Raw genomic sequence first — 27664 nt, 5'->3', positions numbered from 1 at the left:
TTTTTTCATAATGAGTACTGAACCCACGACTAGGAGAAGAAATATGTTAACTAAAAGCTTTTAACCACCTACTATATAGTTTGTTGACTTTATGATATGACAAGTTGCTAATTGCTTTCCTTGGAATATGAAATCATTGGTCATAGATTGATATATCATATGATTCTTCACCATGTCTTAAATTGATACTTAACTACGAAAAAGGTTGAATTTAATGCTATAAAGTATGGAATTATATAAAAAAATCTTTCATTTTAAATAAGTGTTTATCTTAATTACAATAAAATATAAGGACTCATTTAAAAAGTTTAAAATAATTGAGAATCATTTTTATATTTTTCGGAGTTAATTACAATTAATTTGGACGAGGTGTCCGTAGTTGCAAATGATGGCCCATAAAGTAAGCTAAGTTCCGAGTCTAACCCTATTTTGTTTTCTGTTCATTGGCCCATTTCCTAATAAAACATAATATAAATAATTCATACATCAAAACCCTAGCGCTCTTTTACGTTCATCTTCTTCGCTCTCCCTGCAACCCAAATCCTAAGCAATGGCCGCTGCCGCTGCGCGCCCCCTTGTTTCCGTCCAGACCATAGAGTCCAACATGGCTACTGATGCCACCCCAACGGTTCCTCTTGCTGATGTCATGAAAGCCTCGATCCGACCCGACATCGTCACCTTCGTCCACGACAACATCTCCAAAAACAGCCGCCAACCCTATGCCGTCTCCAAACGCGCCGGTCACCAGACCTCAGCTGAATCCTGGGGTACCGGTCGTGCCGTCTCGCGTATCCCCCGTGTTCCTGGCGGTGGTACTCATCGTGCAGGCCAAGGTGCTTTCGGAAACATGTGTCGCGGTGGACGCATGTTTGCTCCCACCAAGATCTGGCGCCGCTGGCACCGGAAAATCAATGTTAACCAGAAGCGTTATGCCGTTGCCTCCGCTATCGCCGCCACCGCTGTTCCCTCCCTCGTGATGGCACGTGGCCACCGCATCGAGGCTGTCCCGGAGATGCCGCTTGTCATTTCTGATTCTGTGGAGAGCGTGGAGAAAACGTCGGGTGCAATTAAGGTTTTGAAACAGGTCGGAGCATATCCCGATGTTGAAAAAGCAAAGGACAGCCAGGGGATCCGACCCGGAAAAGGAAAAATGAGGAACCGGAGGTACATTTCCCGTAAAGGTCCATTGATTGTTTACGGAACTGAGGGAGCTAAGCTCGTCAAAGCCTTCCGTAACATTCCCGGAGTCGAAGTTGCCAACGTTGAGAGGCTTAATCTGTTGAAACTGGCACCTGGTGGACACCTTGGTAGGTTCGTCATTTGGACCAAATCGGCTTATGAGAAGCTCGACTCGATTTATGGGTCATTCGATAAGCCTTCCGAGAAGAAGAAAGGGTACGTGCTACCTCGATCTAAGATGGTCAATGCTGATCTGGGTAGGATCATTAACTCTGATGAAGTTCAGTCAGTTGTGAAGCCAGTTAAGAAGGAGATCAAGAGGGCACCTATGAAGAAGAACCCACTTAAGAACTTGAATGCTATGCTGAAGTTGAACCCGTGCCAAGACTGCAAAGAGGATGTCTCTTTTAGCCGAGGCACAACGTGTTAAGGCTAAAAAGGAGAAGCTTGACAAGAAGAGGAAACCCATCACTAAGGTAAATAAAGTTCGAATTGATTGTTGGTGTTTTCTGACTGATTATAATTGCAATTCTGTGGCTTAGAACTATGTGTTATAGTATATTTGAATGGAATTTTACGTGTTGTTTCACTTGATGATTAATGCATTTGTACCTTATGCTTCTTAAATTATATATTCTTGATTATTACTTCTTATAGTTGTTTGATTAATTGCAGGCTTTGCAGCATATGTTGTTTTGCTTATAATTTCGTAATGGTTATAGTTGCTTACATTTGTCTTGCATGGCAGATGATGCTTTTTTAGTTAACTCTTAACATTATAGAGATGTGTGCTCTTCATGTTCATCATTTGGTGTGAGTTTCGACTATTTGTTTGGAGCCGTTTATAAAGCTAAGTTCTATTGTGGATGGGTTTTCTGCATTAATGATTCCACCTTCTGTTGAGCATTAATTTGGGCACGGATGATTCTTTGGGGTTCACTTTTACCCTATTCTAATCAGTTGTATTCATACTAATGATTCAACATGTATGTTGTAATTCTATGATGGGATCCTTTTTCGAATGCTACATTAGTGTGTTGAATCCTTATTTGCTTTTCTCGACTATTCAGGAGGAGGCAACAGCAGTTAAGGCAGCAGGCAAAGCATGGTATCAGACAATGATCTCAGACAGTGATTACACCGAGTTTGAGAACTTCTCTAAGTGGTTGGGCGTATCTCAGTAATTTTAGTTTTTTTCTTTAGTAATATGAGACAACATTAAATGTTTGTTTTAGACTCTTGTTTTGATGTTTTTATTTTGTTGTTTTGTGTTTGTGTGGGTGGAAGGGAAATTGGTGGAATATCATGCTCCTATACTCTTTGTATTGTCCTCCCTCCCTGTTTACGCATTCTATGGCTAGTGGAATAGTTTCTATAATATGAGAACATTAATTTATTTAGTTTACATGTTTGGTTGTTCTCTCACATTGAAATGCTTGTATTTGCAGTGTCCAGCTAAGTATAATGACTTTGTTTTGATCTTTGATCAAGTAATTTGATTGTTTTGAGATTTGGTTTCTTCAGTTATTCTTTAGTTTTAAGTTTAATTTGAATCACGTCAACTACAGTAAAATATCTATGTAGTTTCAATTAATTTTCTTTTTGATAATAATTTTTCCCTTTTGCATTTTAATCCAAAAAAATTGCATATTTTTTTGTTTCTTGAATTTCTTCTTTATTTTATCAAATTTGAATCAAATGGTCCTCTATTACTATTGAATACTATATAACTTCAATTCTTTCTTTGACAATAGTTTTTATTCAATTTGTAGTTTGATTCCTTAAATTTGCGTTTTATTCAAATTCATTCTCTTGTTGTAACTCTTTAATAATCTTCTCACCGTCTTTTCATTCTTTTATGCTTTCATCAAAAGGGTAAATTGCATGGATAGTCTATTTTGTTTTCGGGTTCTTTTGTTGTAGTCATCGGTTTCCAAAGGGTTTGGTTTGGGTCGTTTACGTTTTTGGGTTAATATTTTGATCCGAGTGCTATGATCTACAAACTTTTGATAGTTTATTTTTCATCCATTCTCAATTAAAAACTCCTCTCTCAAAACTTTTCTCTTGTTACCTTCTTTTTGCTGTTACAGTCGCACGTTCTCTTGTCCAAATCCCAACTATATTAGTGTTACCGTGACCTGTATTCTAATGTTATTTAGCTGTTCTTATCATGCATGTAAGGTCACCTTCATTGGATACCATTTCTCTTGAGCAGAGCTTAAACCCGACGACAAATGCCTAGAAATTCTTATGTGAATATAGAATTGCCATCTAAGCTCCAATCTCAACTTTATCAAGCTGGAGAAAGGAATTTTTCAGTTTTTGTTGCTTACGGGGAGTATCAAGTTCCATCGATTTTCTTCATATAGTTTCCAACTTTCTGTATTTCATTTTTGTAATCTGCATCATGTTTTAGTTGCATGAAGATGAAAATGAAAATACAAAGGGTCTCAATTCAAAAAAATCAATGTGATTATCGAATTATTTTCGTATTTAATGTGACCTTCAAACTAAAAGAAAAAAAACATGACCCTTTAATCATTTATCTTCGTAGTTGATTATTATGATGCTTATATGAAATTCATAATGTTGACGAGATAGTTCTTTATATTGACGTAATGGTCCATTGTAGTTGACAATGTGGTAGATGAAATTGATTTTTTTTATCAAGCTCAAGTGTCATTAATTTTTTAATATTTAGGGGTTTATTTTTTAGAAAAAATTAAAATTATTTAGTATAAAATATTAAATATAAAAGTATATTGAGTTTTAAAATTAAATATAAAATATTAAAATAATTTCAATAGTTAAAAGGATGATTGTTATCGTTCATAGTTTTAAAATAAAAAATTAAATATATATGTACGAACTAAGAGTTCACAGGTTTAAACATGATGTCTGCATAGTGTTTGAGCGTTTATTATCAAATTATTGATAATCTTTTAAACATATAACATCTTATAATCATCTCAGACTAATCAAATATATATTAAGATCTACTTACATTTAGAGAGAAATTTTAGGTGCAAAATTTTACACATTTTAAGATCATTGGATGGGAAAAATCAAATGCTGAGAATAACTTATTGTTTTTTTTCCAATGAATATCTTCTTATTTCTTATTGTTAATCTTAGTATTTGATTTTCCTTTGATATATATATAATCCAAGCAGCCACATGGCGATGACAATATTGCACACTTTGGAATCAATTGGCTGTTTATCATTGACTGTTTACTATAGCTCAATTGAGTATAAATTGCCACAGATATGCAGCTATTTTTATTTTCTAACCATTGCATTTTAACTCTTAAAGCCAATATTTTTATATAAAAACAAAATTGCATTAGTTATGGTGTACTTTATAGTAGCACTTAATCCATAAAGATATGATTTTTGTACTGATGAGCAACTTTGCAGGGTTCTTGTAGTCCTCCATTTCACTAATTGGGACTGCTTCAACTGTTCCTCTAACCAGAAATCAAATAAGAACTTAAGAGTTAGCATGCAGAAACCTATGAACTGAAGGTCAATAACTGTGGACCTAAACCATAAACATTGTTAATCAACGTCAAACCCCAACAAATCCTTCAACTCCAACGACCCCAATAAGTTTACACACACACACATATATATATGTGGGTGTATGTATTTATGTATGTGTATATGTAAACAGTTGTTCAGCCGTTTCCCTGAAATCAATCTCAGTTCCAGTCTCTCAGGTCTCCCATGGCTCGCCAACTTCACTCGACACCGGCAAGTTCGGCACCGGTTGACGCGTCTCAAGCCGGCCTGGCTGTCGTCACGCTTCTTCTCTGCGGTTTTGCATTGATCAAGTGTGCTTCCCACACGCGTAAACTTCGGCGACAGTGGCGAGCTTGCTATGAGTTTTTCGAGGAGGATGATTTCGATCCCGTAATCGAAATACAACATGAAGTTACGAGCGCTGAAGCTACGGACGTGGTGGCGGACAGCAGCATGTTCAGCCGTGAACAGCCGGTGTGGCAGAAAAACATTCTGATGGGGGAGAAGTGCGAGTTGCCTGATTTTTCAGGGGTCATAATATATGATTCTCAAGGTAATATTGTTACCCCTTCCAAAACTCCTCCTCTGCTCACTTGGAAGTAGATTCAAACTGAGTTCGCAATGTTTAATATAAAATTATGTATCCGTCCTTATTCCATTACAACTTAAATTGAAGTGAAACTCTAGTTTTCATGTAGAATTAGATAATTTTATGTATTCTATTTCGTGTTGTCGTTTGTATATCTTTCTTTATTTTTCGAAATGTCAGATGCAGTTGTAACCATTTCTACAATCAGTCGTTTAACGAGAGCTAGAAACATTATTTTAGGATGGACAAACATATATATTAATAGCACAAAATTTTTATATGGATGAACAAAAATAAAATTTTGAGATCCGCACATTCAATAAACTAAATAATTATTCGAAAAAGTTTAAATTTCTTTTCTACTCTCACTAAAACATTGATTTGTCACTGACTACGAGTTTGTTAGATCGTCGGAAATGGCGAAGAAGTGCTACTCGACAGACTGAGTGGAAGTATCAAAGGGCAGTGCAAAACAGAAAGTGAAAAAAATATTAAATATAAGTTTCAAAATATAAAAATATTACATCAATGGAATTTAATCTATATATATTTGAATTATAAAATAAAATTAAGATTAAATTAATAAACATATAAATGATGAGAATTATCGTATAAATTTTTTTAACTGTTACGTTAATAAATTCGTTTGACAAGTAATGATTAATGATTTAATTGAAATCAAATTAAAATATTAATTATTTTAAAGTAATTTATCCATTAAATTATAAATATCAAACTGAAAAAAGGTAGTGTGTTGAGTCAATTAAGAGGACAAAATAGCTAAGAAGGGTTGAATTCGCAAATAAAATTTTAGTGGAAGCTTAAGAGAAAAATGAAAAACTAAACACAAGAATTTTAGAGTGTACGACTTTTTAAATCAAAGTCTACATCCACTAACTTTGCTATCCATGGATTTTCACAAATTCACTAATCTGTTTTAATATTTGAGGACAAGGCGTAATCTTACAATTCCCTCAAAAATTATACCCCAAATTCTTGAGACACTCTCTCAAAGAGAAAATTACAAATCTACAAAATTTAGAAAATCTCACTAGGAATGTTTTTGTACAATTCAAGAACAAATAAGAACACTTAATAAATAAAACAAATGAGAACAAAAGTGTTCTTTGAAAGTTAAAGGAACATTGAAGAATGTTGAGTTTGATTTTGGCTTAATGTGATTGATTGTATTTCTCTTTGATATTTTGTCATCACATGTGACTTAGAATCTTGTTTTTATACAATTTCATTTAATTATAGTCGTTTGGTTTGTTGTGCGAGTTAATAGAGCCGTTGGGATGAAATTTCCCACAATAAATGTTGCCCAGACGCATTGAGTAAAGATACTTGAGCTTAAATTATCGGTATTCAACCTTGAGTATCGAAACCAGAATCGATAATGTGCAAGTATCGATACCAAAATAACTTACTAGAATTTGCATTTGTCATGAACCTTAAGAGTGTATACTGCTGTGCATTTTTAAGCTATTAATATCAATATTGGTATCGGTATCATATGAATAATATCGGTACTGTTTATGCAGTATTGATACTATAGGGTTAAAATGATTTTTGACTCGATTAAAATCTGAAACCCTTTGTAAAAATGCTTGAAAAATATTTATAGTATATAAATTGAATTTTCAAAAGAGTTAGTAAAAATGGAGTTTTTAATCTTAAAAAGAATTTTTTATATTCGAACGGTTGAATCAAATATAAGCTCGAAAACCGAATTGAAAATAATCTTAAATTTTTTTAAAATTATTTACTTTCGGTATATCAAAATCTCAAAGCATGGTATACGAAATCTCAAAGCATGGTTCAACACAGTGGACTGAACGAAAAAAAATAAATAATCGTTCAAAGATGACACTATTTAAAACAACAATCATTCGACGATAAAACTATTAAAACAACAATCGTTCGACGATAACATATTCTTCTGCATATGGTTCCTGCTTTGGCTGCTAACAAGGGGGGAAGGGAAATAATTATTTTGGATAAAACGATTTTCGACTCTTTCATCCATGGTAAATAAGAAGTGTTATTATCCTGTATGTTGGTGGTATGTTTCTGCAACTTTAAAAATGGTGTTTTTTTCAACTTATCTATTAAACTAATTGTTTTAGCTGGAATAGTAGTAACTTCCACATATCTTTGTTTAATGAGCACTTGAAACTCATAAAATAATCAATTTGCTCATTGAGTTTCGTTCCTTCAACTAAATGGCTATATGAAAATAATGGAAAAGAAATTTGATTTATGGAAGGTGATATATGTAAGATTTCCTTGTTTTGTTCTTTTACCTGTGATTTCTATGCAACCTGAGGACTCTTATAGCTTGATTTTTTTTTACTTATATTACGTGTTTGTTTACAAACTTATTAATAAGTTATAATTAATTGATTAATGTTTTTCTTTCCCTTTGTAGTTTTTCTTGTTGATCATGTTATTGATAGAAGGGGTGGTTGATGAAGATAAACTACGAGTGCTGGAAAATTACCTTGGTTGTGTTGGTGTAGAAATTTTTCTTCCATCCGAACATTGCTAGATAGATGCATGAAAAAGGCCTTAATGGTTTTTCGTTGATGAGAGCTACTGGAAATATTGTCTTATTGTGTTTTGAAAACTCGTTGTTAATGAACAAAATGAAGGTCGAGAATCGGAGTCTCTGGCATTGTGGTTCGACGGGTTTGAATCATGGTCAAAAAACATGGTGGTAGAGAGTAGGCATATTTGGTTGGTTTGCGAAGGGATTCCTTTTCATGCTTGGAGCTGGGATACCTTTACAAGCATAGCAACAAAGTGGGGGGAATTATTGCTATAGACGAAAATTCCCAATATCCTTCGTCCTTTGATCGGGCAAAAATCCAAATTTTCACAAATACTATCTCTAGAATTGACGAGGTAATAGGATTGAAGGTTGAAGGACAATCGTTTAAAGTTCTGATTTGCAGATCGGTTCGAGTTTCAAGCCTATTCCTTGGGTTCTTAAGAAAGATGAAGAACACACTGTTAGTTATGACAACGACAAATTCGAGATTTCAAGTCGAGCATGGCTACATTGGCCCATTCTAATACTCAAATTGAAGCTCTCCTCCTGGTCGAAGTTCCCCTAAGGCTACACCGGTTCCTTTCCACTTGGATCGTGGAAAATTTGTCAAATCGACTTGGGAAGGAAATTGTACCTAGCAGTGGAACCACTTGTGGTGAGATTGGTTTAACTTCAAGGCATGTTCAGTTTCGGAGTCTTCCTTACCTAGTGCCCTCGATCGATCAGATCAAAACGTTGTGGAGTCTCGTGCCCTAGAATAATCTCAGTATGGGTCTATTGGTTTCTAATGAGGCAATAGGTGATTTAATCCGGTTGCAGGGAGAGGATCTTGGGAAGGGCCTAAAGCTCGGGAAGAAAAAGAGACCTCACGAATCTAAAAAGAGCAAGAAAAATGCTAAGGTTACTTAAGTATCTTAAAGGAAGCTTGGGTTTTGGTCTGTTAGCGATTTTTGAAGGAGTTTTAATTGATTGGATTGTGTTGCTTCTCCAAATATGGATTGGTCTGTTAGCGATTTTTGAAGGAGTTTTAATTGATTGGAGTCAGTTGTGTTTTTCACATTAATGGATTTGGGTGTTGCTTTTGGTTATTTTTGGTTTTTAGTGATGTGAGGCTCGGGATAGGTGTGAGTTGGTATCGAATAAGGTTGTCCTTGTTTTATTTGGTTGTTTGAGGGGGGTTTCTTAGAGGTTTTCTGTTTTTTTTATTTGATGTTTGTATCTAGACTGGTTTGATTATTTAATAAATCACGAGGTACTTTTTCCCTCCTTTCAATTTTCGTTGACATACAGTTTAGTATGTTGATGATTATGAAGGGGGTTTAAACGAAGCCTCCAATTCTTATAAAAAATTATGTTTTTTTACTTTAAATATTTTAGAACCTCAAATTTATATTCTCCAAGCTACCTCTCTGATAAGGTTTGGCTTGCAAACTCTTTTGTCTGATAGGGTGATACTAAGGGCTCGATTAAAAGTGGAGATCTTCTGATGTACTCTTTTGTGCTCTAAACTTTCAAGAATTCATATCTTTGTGATATAAGAGTAGCCAGGGATGAATATAGACGGGGCAATTATCCATAAATTTTAAAATTATCATATATTTTAGAGTTTTTATGTGTTTTTTATTGAATATATGTTTTCGTCCCCCTAGAATTTTTAAAATCAAGTTCGCCCCTCTAAAATATTATAAGTTTATGTTTGTCTCCTAACATAAAATTTCGCATCCGTCGCTAAAAATATCACAATCTCCAAACCAATTATACTGCATAAATAAGATTTATTTCTACATATTTATGCAATCTGTCATAACGAAATTTAATATTTAGCAATCAATCGATTACTTTATTAATTTCCGACTAGTCATAAGCTTAACATTATCAACTAAAATCATTATAAATATCTTTTAGTGACAATTAGTAAGAGATTCTGTCTTTTAGGAATCTTGTATTGTTTATCTTTTAATCCCATTCTTTCTTTCATCACTCGAATTGACCATCAATCATGGTTAATTTGTATTGATTATTATTTTTATTGAAATCAAAAGAAATAAATTATTATAATCGTGTTTTTAAGATCGACACAAAAATTTATATTAGGGAGTACGATTTAAGAAGTTATATTAAAAATTTTAGGGGTACGGAGTTATGAATTTTAGCAGGTGTAAAATTAAATAATTAATAAAAACACAAAAAATCTAATATATATATTAAATATATAAATATATTTAATATAACTAAATGAAAGTTTTATATATAACAGTATATGTTTAATGAGAATTTATGTTTATCTTTTTATATTTATCCTGTTAAAAACTAATAATAATTTGAATCACTCACGTAAATAGGATGAGAGGCTTGTACGGTACCTCTCTCTTAAAGGTTAATCAAGTCAATTTATAATCATTTTATTTTATATAAAAAATAAAATGTATAAATATTAGACCTACTTTAATCATCATTTAAAACATCCCATGGTTTTAAAAAAACTTCGCATTGATAACAATATTTACTAGTTAGAAAAAAAAAATTAGGATAAAACACCAAGTCTTTTAAATAAGGTCAGAAGTTTGAATCTTGACGTTTACGAATGAAGCAAACTGGGTAGGAATGGTCGCCTTCTCCTATATAGTATTCGATCTGGATTAGTCAGTTAATAAATCGGATACCAATAAAAAAATAAAAATAAAAAAACGATTAAAATGAATTTTCTAATTAATGAGGAAAGTCAAAAGATCACAAAGAAGAAAGAACAATAAAAACTCAAATGATCATACGGTCGAAAATTTCACATCTCATAAGAAAGCCAAAGATGATAATCGGACGGCTAATACTTTCGAAGGTGTACGACCTTTTATACGGCTGAGTAGCACGGGATACTGTAGGAGCCAGTGGTGTATAAATACGGGGAAAAAGGTTAAAATTAAAATCTCCTTGTTTATTTTCTCTCTATAACGAAGCCCTTTCCGTCATCATTATCATTACAATCGTATAAACATCAGCAGCAGGAAGAGAAAAGAAAAAGAAAGAAAGAAGAGAAGATCGTCAATCTTCTATAAGTTAATACTCGTTGATTAAAATTCTGTAGGTCTTCGATTCTCTCGAAAGACCGATTAATCAATAATTGTTCTATTTATGTACTTAAAAAGGAAGAAAAAAAAAGATTGGATTTTCTTTGACGTGATTTGTTTTTATTTTTCTTATATGTTTTTAAGCTAATTGCTTAGTTGTTTGCTTTGTTTTCTTTAACCTTCTCGTTAGTTGCTTTGTTTTCTGTCTTTTTAATTCCCTTTTTGAACAGTTTTGAGATGTTCTAAGGATTGATCGTTTGTTTTTATGGTTTTGATGCATCGTTTTCCTCCCAAACTAACCCTAATTTATTTTCTTTGTTTTGATTTCCTTTCTTCTTTTAAAGTCTTTTTTTTATTTTCTGAAAAAAATCAATTGCAAAGGTTTATAAACTGAACCTTTTTATGATTTTTTGTTACTGCGGTACTGTAATTTTTCATGTTCTACGATTACTGTTCTTATTTTCTTCCGTAGGAAACTATGAATTTTTGCTTTGCTTAATGCGATTTTCTTTTTCTTAATATTACAGGTCTCAGTGAATTTGCTTTTGTTTGGAATTTAGTCAGTCCAAAAGAAAGATAAGGAACCCAATTCTCATGGGAAGTCGAGGGCAGAAGCGAACGGAAATAGCCGACGAACTGCCAGCAGATAAGCGAGCTTGTAGTTCATTAGAGTTTCGACCAAGTTCCTCCAACTGTTCCTCAATCCGAACTCACCTCAATTCACCAATTTCCACTCCAGATGGTGATATGGAAACTTCCTCTTCTGCCTCGGGTTCCATCCGATCCGATGGTGAACACGACAAGGAAGAAGATTCAGGTTTCGGATCATGCGATTCTGATGATGCCGAGCAACAACCACGGCATCACATTTTAAGAGATTACCAGAGAAGAAGATCAAGTGATCATGGGAAATTGAGCAGTATTTTGTCAAATTTGAACGAAGAAGGAAATGGAGGTTCTGGTCAACTGGCTGCGTTGACTGAACTTTGTCAAGTGCTATCTTTTTGTAATGAGGATTCGCTTTCGGGTTTGATGGCGGATTCTTTATCTCCTATACTTGTAAAGCTTGTGAAGAATGAGAGTAATGCTAATATAATGTTGTTGGCGACTAGGGGTATGACTTATTTATGCGATGTCTATCCTAGATCATCTGGTTTCCTTGTTAAGCACGATGCAGTTCCTGCCCTTTGTGAAAGATTATTGGCTATTGAATATGTGGATGTAGCTGAGCAGGTATGTTTTTAAGCTTTTTTGTTAGATTATAGTGTGATCGAAGTTACTAAGTTTGTTATTGTAACAAACTGTAATGAGATAACAGAACTTGGTTTTGCTGAGAAATATTTTGTAATGCAGTGTTTGCAAGCATTGGAGAAAATATCTCGTGATCAACCGCTTGCTTGTTTACAAGCTGGTGCAATTATGGCTGTTCTAAATTTTATAGATTTTTTCTCAGTTAGCGTGCAGGTAATTCATTTACAATTTGTTCTTAATTTTAGGATTAGGGTATATGCTGTTTAATTGAATTTTGATTCTAATTTTGCAAGAGAGTTGCACTTTCCACTGTGGTGAACATTTGTAAGAGACTTCCTTCAGAGGAGACTGCATGTTTCGCTGAAGTGGTTCCCAAATTATGTGTTTTACTTCAGCATGAGGACCAACAGGTTTTTTATTCTCTGTGGTTTTACTCTTTTTGATGTTTCCTTTGATGTTTTTATTTCTCATATAGTTTTATTGACCTAAGAATTTGTACGATGTTCAAATTTCTAGCTTGTTGAGAGCGTTGCAACTTGCTTGATCAAAATATCTGAGAGAATGTGTCAGTCTTCTGAACTTCTGGAGGAACTTTGTAAGCATGAGCTGATTAATCAAGTCATACACCTTATGAAATTGAACAGCCGGACTACTGTATCCCAGCCAATATACAATGTATTCTAATTTCTTTGATTATTGGTTAGCGATTAGCTATATTCATATTTCACTGCCTGTTAAATGACGATTTGATTGTTCCATCATGGTTGCGCTTGGCAGGGCTTGATAGGATTACTTGCCAAGCTTTCTTCTGGGTCTTTTGTAGCTTTTAGGAATCTCTATGAGCTAAACATAAGCAGCTCGCTGAAAGTTGTCTTGTCTACTTATGAACTCTCTCATGGAATATCTTCTCCACATTTGGTTGATGGCAATTGCAATCAGGTTTGCATCTTACAGCGGACTTATCTGAATGGCATTCCATTTTGGTTTGTAATGGCTTGAGTGTTTATTTTGAGTCTACCCTTGTAACGAACAACTGTTATTACTGTTGTGATGGCACCTGGTTCATGTCCTACCTTAATGCCATTTTAATTGGTTTTCTAGCCATGTTCACTATTGCTATTGTCTTTGGCAGGTACATGAAGTTCTGAAATTGCTCAATGAGCTGCTTCCTACCTCCACTGGAGATCAAGCTAATCGGGTAGTGTTGGATAAAGAATCATTTTTAGCTGATCACCATGATCATCTGCAAAGATTTGGAATGGATTTATTTTCAATGCTGGTCCAGGTTAGCTCCTCGATATGTACAATTGAAATGTCTGTATTTTGTCCTTGAAATAGTTTTATAATACATTTCTTACCACTTGAACAGGTAGTTAATTCGTGTGCAAACATATATGTTTGCTATGGGTGCTTATCTGTTATCAGGAAGTTAGTTTTTCTGAGCAAACCTGACATTCTTGCTGAATTGCTTAAGACTGCCAACATTCCAAGGTGAATATGGATGTGTTTTTCTTTTAAAATAATTTATATTGGTAAGTCAAAAGATCTTGAATGTATTTTCATTAATCTATATCTGGCAGTTTCCTGGCTGGAGTGTTTACTCGAAAGGATCATCATTTGCTGATGTTAGCCCTACAAATTGCTGAGATCATCCTCCAAAAGCTTTCTAATGTTTTTTTGAACTCATTCGTAAAGGAGGGTGTTCTTTTTGCGATCGATGCACTACTAATGCCTGAAAAATGCTCGCAACTTATGCTTCCAGTGTTCAGTGGTATCCAACCATCATTTGATTCAAACCAAAAGTCTTCTGCAATGGAGTTCCAGAGATGCTTGTGCTATGCATTTGATACAATGCCATCTTCCTCTGTGCCACCTTGTAAGATTGACAAGGATACTATTTGCAATCTTGCAGAACATATAAAAACCAATTACTTTGCTCCAGAATTAGTTGAGTCTGACAAAGGAATGACTGATGTTCTTAAAAACCTTAGAACCTTCTCTGCTGCCTTGATTAATTTGATAGACATGCCTGTCGATGGTGATACTCCAGCTCAACATGAAGAGAAGTTCTACAGCACATTGAATCAAATTATACTGAAGCTCAACGGCAGAGAACCTGTTTCCACTTTTGAATTTATTGAAAGTGGAATTGTGAAATCGCTTATGCATTTCCTATCCGATGGGCTGTACATGAGGGAGAACGTTGAATTTATTGGTAGTTATGATCATTTGGTTGTTTTGGGAAAGAGGTTTCAGTTCTTCGCAAAGTTGTTTTTCTCTTATTCAGATATCCTTGTTGAGTACTTGCCAGTGTCAATACTAATACAGAAACTACAAAGTGCATTGTCATCTTTGGAAAATCTCCCTGTTATTTCAAGCCATGGATTCAAGCAGAGGAATTCTTTTGCTACAGTTCCAAATGGACGTTGTGTTATGTATCCATGTTTTAGGGTTCGTTTTGTGAGGGGGGAAGGGGAGACCTGCCTCTCTGACTGTGCAGAAGATGTTGTGTCTGTTGACCCTTTTTCTTCATTAGATGCCATTGAAGGATATCTTTGGCCTAAAATTTTTACTAAACGAACAGAAAATGGGGATTTAAATGCAGAAACATTGGAACAGAGGGACATTCTACCTAATCTTTTACCATCACATGCAAATTCTAGTCAAGGGGAGAGTTCAGGTTTTATAGACAGCATGTCCACTGATTTGCCAGAGATTCAGGTGACTCCTGTAGTTTGTTTACCCCAAATGAGTAGAATCTTGAAGCAGCATGTTTTTTTCTTCTTCATTTTCCTTTTTTTTCATTTTTATTCCTATTATGGTATTTTTTTTAGTAAGTTTTGAGCTTTACTCAATTCTTTCAGTTATGCTCTCCTGTAGGAAGATGAGACTAACTTGTCACAAATGACCTCTGAACAAGTTCATTTCAGAGAATCAAATTCTGGTGAAACAATGTCTTTGGATGAAACCAATATGGTATGTATTGTTAGCTTGCTATTGTTTCATTTCTTGTATGAATCAAATTACTGTTTTAAATGTCTATATCAGTGGTCTTTTATCACCGTAAGTGCTGCTTTTATTTAGAAAGAGGTATTTCAGTCTCACTAAATGCAAATTGGATCATTTTACAGGGCTCTGTTGGGAAGGAACAGGAGTTTCCTACAGAGTCAACTATAGCAATGGAAACTCCCTGTTCTGCATCTGGTAGAAATGACATTGAAGATTTGTCACCAAGACTATTGCTTTATCTAGAAGGACATCAACTAGGCCGAACTTTGACGCTATATCAAGTGATTCTTCAACAGCTACTAAATTCAGAGAGTGAATTTATGACATGGTCTAAGTTGTGGAGCAGAGTATACACAATAACATACAAAAAGGCTGTGGAATCTAAGCAAGATGATCCTCAGGAACGTCCATATGTAGAAGACAATTCTTCAATGTCAGATAAAAAGATTGCTTCTATGCAGAATATGACATTTTTTTCCAGCATGTTTGCTAGCAATATTGCTTCTGATTTGAACAAGTCGAGTCCTATTTATGATATACTGTTTCTGCTCAAAATTTTGGAAGGCATCAACAGATATTCATTTCATCTAATGTCTTGTGAGAGAATATGTGCATTTGCTGAAGGAAGGATTGATAACTTGGATAATTTGAAGGAAATGATGGTTCATTCAGTTCCTCAAAATGAGTTCGTGAGCAGTAGATTGACAGGAAAATTAGAACAACAGATGCGGGATGCTTTTACTTTGTCAACTGGTGGTATGCCTTCATGGTGTAATGATTTAATGTCTTCTTGTCCCTTCTTGTTTGGCTTTGAGGCAAAATGTAAGTACTTCCGATTGACAGCCTTTGGTCCACGAAGAGTTCAACATAATGCCAATTCACGTAGTAATTCAGGCGCTTCAAATGAGAGGCAAACTACTTCAGGTGGTTTGCCTCGTAAGAAATTTTTAGTCTCGCGTGATCAAATTCTAGATTCTGCGACCAAAATGATGGACCTACATGCTCATCACAAGGGACTTCTTGAAGTGGAATATGATGAAGAAGTTGGCACTGGATTGGGTCCAACTTTGGAATTCTATACTCTTGTTAGTCATGAATTTCAGAAACCTGGTCTTGGCATGTGGAGGGAGGACCATAGTTCAACTATCACTTCAAAAACCTTTCCTACTGATTCCGTAATCCTAAGAAGCAATTTTGGGCTTTTCCCTTGTCCATGTTCACCTAAATCAGACTCATGTAGCGGGATACAGTTTTCTGAAGTATTAAAAAAGTTTGTTCTTTTGGGCCAAATTGTTGCAAAGGCTATTCAAGATGGAAGAGTCCTGGATGTTCCCTTCTCCAAAGCCTTCTACAAATTAATTTTGGGTCAGGTACAATTTTTTAGTTATGATTTAACTTTCCCTTGAACATTAAAAATTTAACATTTGCACTCCTGCAATTAAAATACGCAACCTTTTGGTTTTGTAGGACCTTAGTTTGTTTGACATCCAATCATTTGACCCTGAGCTTGGTAGGACGTTACTGGAGTTTCAGGCTATTGTTAATCGGAAAAGGCATCTGGAATCCATTTGTGTTGAAAACTCTTCATTGAACAGGATTTGTACTTTCGAAATACCAAGATTGAAGACCTTTATCTGGACTTTACCCTTCCTGGTTATCCTGATTATGTTATTTCATCCAAGTGTAATCACAAAGTGGTGAGTATTTCTAAACCATGTTTTCATTAACTAGATCCATTAATCCAATGAAAAACCTGATTCACATTAAGTTATTCATTATTCCAGGTAAATTTGGATAACTTGGAGGATTATATTGAGCTTGTTGTGGATGCTACCATAAATAGTGGCATTGCCAGACAAATTGAAGCTTTCAAGTCTGGATTTAACCAGGTATGTAACATCATACTCTACATGTATTTAAAAAGAAGCAAAATGCTAATGTCTTTGTGTTGTACTTAACTGAAAACAACAATGGAGATGTTCAATTTGTTCTGAATGTGTTGTAAATTTGAACAAAATAATGTTCAAATAACTGTGGGGCAATTCTTTACACCTTTAAATCATGAATTATATTGCCTTTTAGTGTGAATGTTCTTTGCTACAAGAGGTACTTCCACAAGTTGGTTAGGTCGTGGTAATTCAGTTCCCCAGGGGGTATTTTGGTTTTTAGATCTATTGTTTGTTCATCTATGTGCTCCCATGTCTGAAGTTCTCTTGCTTAGTAAATATATTGCACAGGAATTTTCCTTTGGGACTCAGATTTGGGTTTTATAATTTTTTTTTAAAACTTGAAAATACTCAAGTCCATCTGCTTCTGGTTGTCATTCCAGGTTTTTTCAAGTAGCCATCTCCATATTTTCACAGAGAAGGAACTAGAACGTTTACTCTGTGGAGAATGTGATTATTGGGGCGTATGTATATCTATCTCTTGATTTTTCAGTGTATTTAGAGAGAGAAGAGAGGGATTAACTGTACTGAATTTTTATGTTGTTTCTCAAGCAGTTCAATGAACTTCTGGAACATATCAAATTTGATCACGGATATACCGCCAGCAGTCCACCCATCATTAATGTTAGCATTGCTTGCAGTTTCTTTATTTTCCCACTTCCTTATTTTCATCTGTTGAAAAACCGAGTCACTGATTCACATGTTGAATTTCAGCTACTGGAAATTATTCAAGAGTTTGAATTTGCACAACGGCGATCATTTCTGCAGTTTGTGACCGGTGCACCCCGGCTACCTCCAGGAGGTTTGGCATCCTTAAACCCAAAATTGACAATTGTCCGCAAGGTTAGTTTAATAATAAAAAAAATTAAACCTTGGTTTCCCAGTTTGTATGCATATATTATGTATTCATCATTTCTTTTACTTTAAATGTTTCCTTCAGCATAGCAGCAACTGTGCTGATACTGAACTGCCCAGTGTCATGACTTGTGCCAATTACCTGAAGTTGCCTCCATATTCTTCGAAAGTAATCCTTCACACATTCCTGAACAAATCTTAGAATTAAATATAAGTATCATGTTAAAATGAGAAATCGGGTTTTTATGTTTTTTGCAGGAGAAGATGAAAGAGAAACTCTTATACGCCATAACAGAAGGGCAAGGCTCATTCCACCTTTCATAGCTTCTTTTACAGGTACAAATCTGAGAATTTGTAATTATCATTTAGGTAGGTGCTCGGTTTGGTCGGTGTACATGAAAACGGGTGGTGAAGGGCGCGGTACAGTTGGGGGATCTTGATGGGAATGGAAATAGGCAGCAGAATATTTGGAGTAGGATTTGTAAGTAGAGAATGGGAGTTGTTTCAGTCATCAAGTTGGGGTCTTAGCTTTTGTATATATAGGAATGATGGCTATTTCTAGCTTTTTATTAATGCTCAAAGATGTTTTAGCACTGTCAGCATCCGTTCCTTTTTTTGCAATGCTTCAACGCGATAAAAGGGAGTACCATTTGGTACGTAACATGCTCTTATTATGCAATGAAAGTAAGCATTCATGAAAAATGCCCTACTTTTGTAGCACACCATCCATATTTTCATGAATCCTGAATGTGTAAATTCCTGCCTCACTTGTAATAGAAATTAGTATGCTCATTGGATGCTTCTGTGAAAAGAAAAAAAAACCAACATGAAAATATCACCTGCAATTTTCCAATCTAAATCACATTGGAACATAAGGAGACGTTTAGTGTGAATATCTAGAGGAAAATAGTTATATCTGTGGATTAATTGTGTGCTTTGAATGGATGGATTTTTTTTTCATGTTCATTGGTCTATTTTGAAGCAATATTTGTGATCTAATGATTCAATATTTCACAAACGCCGAAATACATCCCATCACCAATCGCCCCCGGGTCTTATAATTAGGTTAAGGAAAATATGAGGCGACCTCATTAAAGAGAACATTCAAGAATACATCGAGTCTTGGATTTCACGTCATAGCATCTATACCCGGACTAAGCATATCCAAGAAAGACACAAGTAGTTTTCTTGGGAACAATTTTTCTCTTAACTGCGCAGGAATATGAACAAAACACGTGCATCCAAACACTCGCAAATGCCTATGGGATGGTGCTGCCTCAGTAAGCAGTCAGTCTCCAAGTAGGCTTGGATTCCTTTGCTGACGAAAGCTTGTACTGCAGATTAGAGCTTGTCCTTTAGAAGTTTGGCCATGCTTCTTGTGATTGGACCTTGTGGAAGAGTTACCGTCTTCCTTAGGGATGATTTATCTAGTTTAAGATTAGGGTTAGTTTAATTATAGGATTAAGAATATATATTAATAAATTTGGGTTAATTATTTTATAGCTATTGAAACTTTTTGGATAAATTTCTCTTAGGTCATCGTGCCTTTAGCACCATTTTACATTTTCGTCACTTGTAATGCTTTTTTCGTGTTTAATTTAATTGCAATGTCCTAATTTTGCAATTTTACACATTTTATCTGTTAGTGAATTCTAGGTATGTAAAAAGCGGAAAATTGTGCTTTCATTCCCCTAATTTTTGCGCATTTTTATTTTGGTCACTATGCTGAATTTTTGTATTTTATCTGAATTAGATCCCTGAATTGATGTCTTAATTATATTTTAGTCCCTAAATTAATTGTTTTATTGATAAAACTTAATATAAATCTAGTTTATTAAATTTATGCTATGAAATCACTAATTGGTAGTTTGTAATTAAATTTGCATGATTATTTTATCACATTTAGACCTTTTTTATCTATTTATTTTAATGTATGCTTGATAAAAAAATTATCTTTAATTACTTCTGATTTACTTTCCTTTAAGTTTAATCCTTTTTTTAATTAGTAAGATTTTAGGGTTAATTCTTTAGTTCCAATTCTTTTTTAGTCCATAATTATTAGATTTAGAATTTAAATTTGATCCTAGATTTAGATTTCTCAAACTTTAGTCCTTAAACTTCTTAATTTAAGGATTATTCGATTTAGCCCTCGCATTAAATGACTGAGGGTCAATATTGAATATTCGATTAAATAATCGGTTAAAAATAATTAAGATCGTTAATTAGAGCCTCCATTTTTTATTTAATTTCACTTTAGTCCCTTGATTTAGGGAGTATTTGATTTAGTCCTCGCATTAAATGCTCGAGGGTCCATATCTGTTATTTGATTCAATAATTGGTTGAAATCAATTAGGATTAATATTAGAGCCTCCATTTTTACATTTAGTCCTCTAAGTTATTTAAATTTCATAATTTGACACTCTAAGTTAGAAGATTGCCTTAATTAACCCACCTAATATAATTAGGTTTCATAATTAACTATTTGACCGCATTTCGGTTTTAAAAAATAAGGCAATGTTCGTTTATCAAGGAGTTAACAATGTATGCTCAACATAATTGCCCGAGGGTGACCACTATTGATTCATGAAGTAAATCAACATCCTTTTCAAAACTCATGTCATGACTTCTTAATCTTCAAGGCAATGTTTATTAATATCAATAATGAAGCATTCATATAAATGCCCGAGGGTGGTATTGCAAACCAACATCATTTTTTTCCGAAATTTGCATATACAATGATTTTTAAATTAAATAAAACCTCGAACTCAAAATTTTCAATTTTTAAAATATAGGGTAATTAACTAGGTACAATATTTGGGTGTTGTGGGGTGATAATTCTTCCTCACACATAACTTACTTCCAAACCCGATTTCTAATTTTCATAGACCAAAATTTAGTATTTTTTTTTATAAAATAAGACTTCCAACATTTCGTAAAAATCTTTTCATAAAATCTCATCATCGTAACTAGTCAACTTTTCCCTACAAAGGGCAGGTTGCGACAACTATTAAACAAAACTTGAGAAACCTATATCTAACATATCGTCCAAGGCCCGCCTTGAAATTTCTTCCCTTATATTACTGTTTGCTTCAATTGAGGCCCAATTTTGGTCGTTTAACTCTCAACGAGTATCCATATTCTTATTTTGACCCGACCCCTCACCTACTAGACCCTTCTCAAAAGATCTATTCTAAGTTGATGCATTCTCAGACTTGCCATCATTTGCTCTACACCCCGAGATTGTTGTCTCACCGATGTTCCTTTCCATCTCATTCTCAGCCGACATAGAGGCGTCACTCAGCAATTTCTCCATGCAACGTAGGATTACCTCTCCTTCTTCCAAAGGACTTTTGGACTCCTCGTGTATATCTGGACTTTTATTCCGATTGGTTTCCGACATGGATGTTGAAGAGCTTCCAGAGTGATGCGCCAAGTCCTCTTTGGTTGAATACTCCTTATTAAGTCTAATGTTGTCATGGTAGAAAGAGCTTAGTTCTTCAACTCCTATCCTGAAAAACACTCTCCCAGCCTCCAACTCTAGAACACCTTCTATTTTTTTCCAGCTGGTTGGTGGCAATAAAGAGTGAGACTTTCTCACAATCTCTGGACTGTAGGGCGTTTTCTCCCAAAGCTAAGAGCCCCCCACCCCCCCTCCCCCAAAAAAATGATTCTGCAACGATTTTGAAGGTAGTGTGATTCCAACAATGAAGCGAAATTCCCTTTATCCTTTCTCCTATCTTTATCGTTCTTCATGTGCTATTTCCCCTTCTGCCAATTTGACCGGTTGGGTGCCTGTTTTGAAGCGATGTTTATATTCTTCCATTGCAGAGACCTAAATCTGTACTTAACTTCTTTCGCAACTAATCAGAACCCATAAGTGCTGAATCCATCTAGCCTTTGCCTTGCTTTCTTAGCACCCACTTTGTTAGAGAATCTAACAAATCGAAAGCATTTCTAGGTCTTATCCTTCTTTCTAGCAATATACGAGTCAACAACTTCTCCATGTCTTCCAAATAGCTCCCACAAACACTCCAGTGAAAATTCATTGGGATGTTCTGAACGAACAACGTGAATATCTGAATACCATTAAAACCATGTGAAGCCGCCATTCATCGAGTCTGTTTTTGCTATTATGTGCATTTAGTTCCTTAGAAAATTCGCTGGGTTTGTTTAATTTCACTATTATATTTGATGATTTTTACAACAAAAGAAAAAAGTATTACGTCTTGAGGAGTGTGGAGTGACAAGAAAAGTGAGCTAAAGCAAGGCTAAGCTTTTGAGTATGTAATAATGAATTCTCAAACTTGATTTGAAGGTAATGTGAGCCTTAATAAGGGATACATTTTATTGAATGAGTTCAAAGGGAAATTGGACTTTGATTTTATGTTTGATATATATTTGAATGATGTTGATGATTGCATGTTGTTAGTATGTTGGTATGAAGCATGGATATGCATGAAAATCTGGAGGTAATCTGGTGTATTGGAGAGTGTTAGCATTATGCTACATTTCGATGGCGATATGTTTGACTCTTTGAATCTATAGGGAGGGGATATAAAGAGAACCATGAATCGGATGTTATATGTTTACACTTATGTAACAAAGAGTCAAAATGTGTAAATTGAAAGGATGATTCCTTCTAAAGAATGAAATATGTAATTGGCATATGCAAATTTAAGATTTATAATTCTTAAGAGAGTAACATGATTATGAGAAAGATAGTTTGACATAAAAAAATGAATTTCTAGTGTTATTGCATTCTTTCTTTTAATCTTTTGCTATTATGTTCATTCAGTACAATATGGCATTCACTGAACTTTTTAATTTCTCTCTTGTATTCGATGATATTTACAAAGAAATAGTGCATCTTGAGGAGTATGGAGTGGCAAGCAAAGTGATCTAAAGCATGGCTAAGCTTTTGAGTATGTAATAATGGATTTTCAAACTTAATTTGAAGGCAACGTGAGCCTTAATAAAGGATAGATTTTATTGATTGTGTTTAAAGGGAAATTGGGATTTTATTTTATGTTTGATATGTGTTTGAATGATGTTGATGATTGCAAGTTGTTAGTATGTTGGTATGAAATAACGAAATGCATGATAATGGTTTAATTTGATTGTGTAAGACTAAAAGAGTAATTTGGAGTTTAGTCAAATTGTCCCGATCAACTTTGGGGTGTCATATATTTCTTTGTTTCAATTCAGTACGAGATGATCAGTGACATAGGATTGTATGGAAATTATTTTACCAATAAATTTTCAGGAATTTGTTTCTCATTTTCTTAATTGCATTACAATTATATTGCACCTGTTGATCCTTTGAACAGAATAAAGTGAAACTCTATCCTCAAGCTTCATTATTGTGGTCTCCTAAGAAATAGGATGAAAACTCCCGAGACAAATTGGATAAAAAATGGGAATGCATGACTTAGAACAAGAAACCTTGATGATGCATGGTATGTAAAATAATCATGATAATATGTGAGTTGAAGAAAGAAGAGTACGGTTATGGCTTCATATGTTCATCTTTGGAATCAGTGTCAGGTGGCAACTAGAGTTCCCCCAAACACTTCAGTAGGTGACAGGAAGAAGTGATTGAGGGAACTCCAGAGGACAGCTGACTCTCTGTGTCTTCCTTGTGGATTGATGATAAGGAATAGAAGGGCAACCTACCCTACCTATTTATAAGTGAAGGCTTACAATGTGCAGGTGGGCAAGTACTTGTGGCCCTTGAGGAAATCGAGCTGGCAAGTTACTGAAACTGGATTTAGTCAGAATTATGGGTTTTGGGGGATTAGAGATGGTGGCGTTGAGAATATTGTTGAGTTCTCCCACACCTTTTTCTCACTTGTCATAGTTCAGAAGGTTGTACATGCATTGGCCTCAGTAACTTGGATATATCTGCCATTAATAGCTATCATTACTCAGGAGTCTTTGTATCAGTGTGTATGTTCTTGACAATACATTAAATGAAAAAGGTTCACTCGAATACTAGATTTCAACTAACAGCTGCTATGATTCCCAGGTAAAATATATATGGCCAGAATTTCATGCAACTTTTGACCACAAAATCTTTCCCAAGAATCCATCTAGTCTAGTATTGCGCCCAGGTTAATTTTTCCCATAGACAAAGCCTGCAGCTGGAAGAATGAGCTTCCTCCCTTGATTCAATTAAAGAAACAGTTCAGTTGCAGCAGACAGACGAAGATTGTTATGGTCTAATTGAAATGCCAAAACCAATGTTTATTATCAGATAACTTTGACTGGCTCTTCTTTGGGAAATTATCTGAGGCTGAATCACATATTAGTTTCAGTATTGGTGCCAGTTGTCTCTCCATTCATACCATTAAAAATAAATGAGATAAGAAAACATTGATAGTTATCCATGTATTACAAGATTCATTAATAAACTGCATTAGCTCTGTAGAAACATTGTATGAGAAGTCTCTGGCAAGTGAACATAGACGCAAGTATGGGAAAATTGAGAGGTAAAGAATCCAAGTGCTGTCAGCACAATCATATTTTTCAAATGTCTTTTTTGCCTGATCGAATCTTAACAAGAATCTCAAGTATTGCAGATGCTAAAAGAGATTTCACTTGAAAAAAAGGTTGCCAAGCATCAGAAACTGTGTTATACCTGAAAAGAAATGTTCCCTTTATACTTTTGAGTTCTGAAAGATGAAAAGAAGAAGAATAGAAAGGACAGAGCCTCAAATATCGGCCAGGTTCATTTCCAACAACATGAAAGCTCAGAATTTCAAAACATGTAAATACCTGAACTTGGTGAACCTTGCCTATATATATAGCGAACCCTCTGTGCACAAATATAGAGAGAAACCATAGCATGAGAAAGGGAATGTCAGCCGTTCCCTGGAGTTTCCCTGACCACTTCATTGGGGCTATTTTAACTATGTAAATTTTGAGCCACTGAAGTGTTCGGGGGAACTCTAGGAAGTAGTTGACGCTGTTTAACAACACATTCTGTATTAAACGTGTAGTTTATCCTAATCGTTATCATATGGTTGGTTCAGTCGTGGCCTGGTCGATAACACCCACTCAATTAGTTGGACCACAATATAATTGGTAACATCCATTTTGGTGGTTGACCGCAACAACAAACATGGTGGGGTTTGTTAGGTTAGATCACAAATTATCCTTAATTAGCCCAAATTCATCATTCCCGAAGTAGATCCTATCCAACACGAACATTGGCAACTCTAAGATTAGCATGCTCTTTCTTTTGTCTTTATATATTTGTTGTTTTTATATATTGTTGTTGTGTTTGTATGTAGCGAATATTTGTCATGCTAGTTAGTTACTGATTTTGATACTACAACAAAACTGGTCTATAGCGACGTTTTTTGTCCTTTAAATGCCGTTAAAAATGCTACCGGTGTAAAAAAACGCCGCTATTACAAATACCGCAACTGTTAGTGGCGTTTTCTACTAATAAACGCCGCTAAAAGTCAGGTTATGTAGCGGCGTTTGTATACTAAAACGTCGCTAAAGGTCAGGTTATATAGCACCATTTTAAAAACAAACGCCGCAAAAGGTTCACCATATAACTATTGCGGCGTTTTTGGGCACAAACGCTGCAATAGGTTTGATATTTATAGTCATTTTCCCGAAACAAGTTCGATATTTAGCGGCTTTTGTAGTCACAAACGCCACAATAGATTTGATATTTAGCGGCTTGTCGGGCACAAACGCTGCAATAGGTTGGTCATTTAGCGGCGTTTTTTCCTAAAAACGCCATTAATCGAAACTAATTTTAATATATCTTCTTCCTATTTTGTATTACCCAAATTTAACCTGTAACAATATCCAACAACTGGCAGTAAATTTAATTACGATTCAAATTAAGTAATAATACATTAAAACATAAATAAATCAAAGTTTACAAACATCCAAGTTAAATATAATGTAGTTCAACATTTTACAATAACATAAAGGAAACATTAAGTTAAGAAAACACATAGGATGATGAATTCTTTGTTTGATTCTACTGCATCATCTGCCTCATAGCTTCAATTTATTTTTGAAGTTCTTCATATTTTTTTTTCTGAAATGATGTTTTTCTCTCTGCTTCTATCGTTGCTCTCTCTGATTCTATCGCTGCTCTCTTTGCTTCTCTCGCTTTAGCTTCGACTTTCATTTGAGCAATTTTTTTATCAGCTTGACTCAGTTGTTGTTTTAATCAAATAACTTATTGTTGAGAAGACTGTTTGTGTGATGGCATGTACTGAGACGAGCTGGATCCAAAGAATTTGGTTGGAGTTACGAATGATCCCTGACAGCGAACTCGACCATATCTTTCAATATCAAAAACTTCAGTAATAATTTGATTTTCAATCTCCTCCACATTAATAGAAGCATGAGATGAAGCCATATCTTCATACTCTACCCTTTTAACGCTCAATTTTTCCTGATAATCAGTTAAGAATGTAGAACAAATTCAAGAATTATTTAAAATACAAAATTTTATACTATAAATATGACAAAATGAAAATTTTATGTCCAATAAATATACCATAATTTCTGCAGCTTCAGGAGCCATAAGAGAGCCATCTTTTTTTATGAGTCATTTCAAAGAGTTGTATTCGTCCAACTCTACTACCGGACGTGATTTCCTACAATGTAGAATATAAATTAATACTTACGAAAAAGTAACAAATAATAGAAAAAATGTTAATTACTATATTCTACCAACTTAAAATGACTATATGAATAATCATAATTAAAATGTGAATTCCTGTTCATGAGCTACACGAGCAAAGCTCTTCGATCTAGCAGTGTGAGTAAACTTTTGTTATTGTCTACTAGCAATACCAATGTGCTCTCAGTCCTACCATTTGAACTCCACATTACTTATAAAGTCAATAATTTAGTGGCATAATATTATTTTTAAAGTGCGTCATACATGTCCTTTCTTTGAACTCCAAAACCTGATTGTATCTTCCCATTGATATCTGAGCATTCTAGGTGGGACATTTTGTAGCTTTCCTTCAAGGATGGGATTGTTCTTAAAATATTTCTTTTTTAAGAAACTCTTTTGGTATCTCCATTTCTTTCCTAATGCTTGCTTTAAATATTCATCTGAAACCTCTAAAGAAAATTTCTCCTATAATTTATACAAGCGATGAAAGTAAATATATATTACTATTGAACTACAATGAATAATTTATTACAAATAATTATTACCTTAATGCAATCCATAGCCTGGTTATTGCTACTATTTGGCATCTCAAGCCATGACTCATAATTGATCGGTAGAATACTTGCATTTTGTGCAATAATGCCTAGGTAACCTGATAGAACACGCGCTTCTGTTCCAATAGGTTGACAGACATCGTTACTTGAAACTCTCACGCAGTCCCCAAGAGAAAGTTGGTACAATTCCTTCATTATCGTACGACCTCTACTCTTTTGCCTTTGACCATTTTCAGCTACATAAGAAATAATTTAGTGTAGGTTTTCAAAATCAAGTCAATAAGAAAATCAGTCACCATTTAAACAAGGAGTCAAACATTACCTTCAATTTCTACAGTTTCTTTAACTATATTCGGAACTTCTGTAGATCCAACACCAATCAACTCTTTATTATTTGTTTCTTCCTTTACTGTAGGAGCTCGAACAATCCGTAGATCACTTAATTTTCTCCTAGGCATAATATCTGCAATAAACAAACAACA

General features: G+C 34.6%; 2 protein-coding genes and 1 pseudogene across 2 annotated transcripts; all 3 read left to right on the top strand.

Moving 5' to 3' along the window:
* The first annotated feature begins 484 nt into the window (after positions 1-484).
* Positions 485-2584, top strand: LOC120209821 (annotated as a pseudogene).
* A 2323-nt stretch (positions 2585-4907) lies between these two features.
* On the top strand, positions 4908-5306 carry LOC120209822. The gene has a single exon (XM_039208722.1). It carries the CDS (start codon positions 4908-4910, stop codon positions 5304-5306), a length of 399 nt encoding a protein of 132 aa, XP_039064653.1.
* A 5479-nt stretch (positions 5307-10785) lies between these two features.
* Positions 10786-18535, top strand: LOC120209820 (E3 ubiquitin-protein ligase UPL4-like). The gene is given in 19 exon segments (XM_039208721.1): positions 10786-10924; positions 11439-12144; positions 12265-12375; positions 12456-12572; positions 12679-12837; positions 12940-13101; positions 13295-13447; positions 13532-13653; positions 13743-14883; positions 15043-15138; positions 15294-16541; positions 16639-16762; positions 16765-16868; positions 16956-17060; positions 17501-17581; positions 17673-17741; positions 17832-17960; positions 18058-18141; positions 18231-18535. Coding segments are annotated over 18 exon segments (4710 nt in total). The 5' UTR covers positions 10786-10924; positions 11439-11505; the 3' UTR covers positions 18297-18535.
* The last annotated feature ends 9129 nt before the right edge of the window (positions 18536-27664 follow it).

Source organism: Hibiscus syriacus, unplaced genomic scaffold, assembly GCF_006381635.1.
Source record: "Hibiscus syriacus cultivar Baekdansim isolate YM2019G1 unplaced genomic scaffold, ASM638163v2 tig00020307_pilon, whole genome shotgun sequence".
In the NCBI taxonomy this organism is placed as follows: domain Eukaryota; kingdom Viridiplantae; phylum Streptophyta; class Magnoliopsida; order Malvales; family Malvaceae; genus Hibiscus; species Hibiscus syriacus.
Note: the sequence above shows the minus strand (reverse complement) of the source record. Positions and strands in the feature narration are given on the sequence as shown.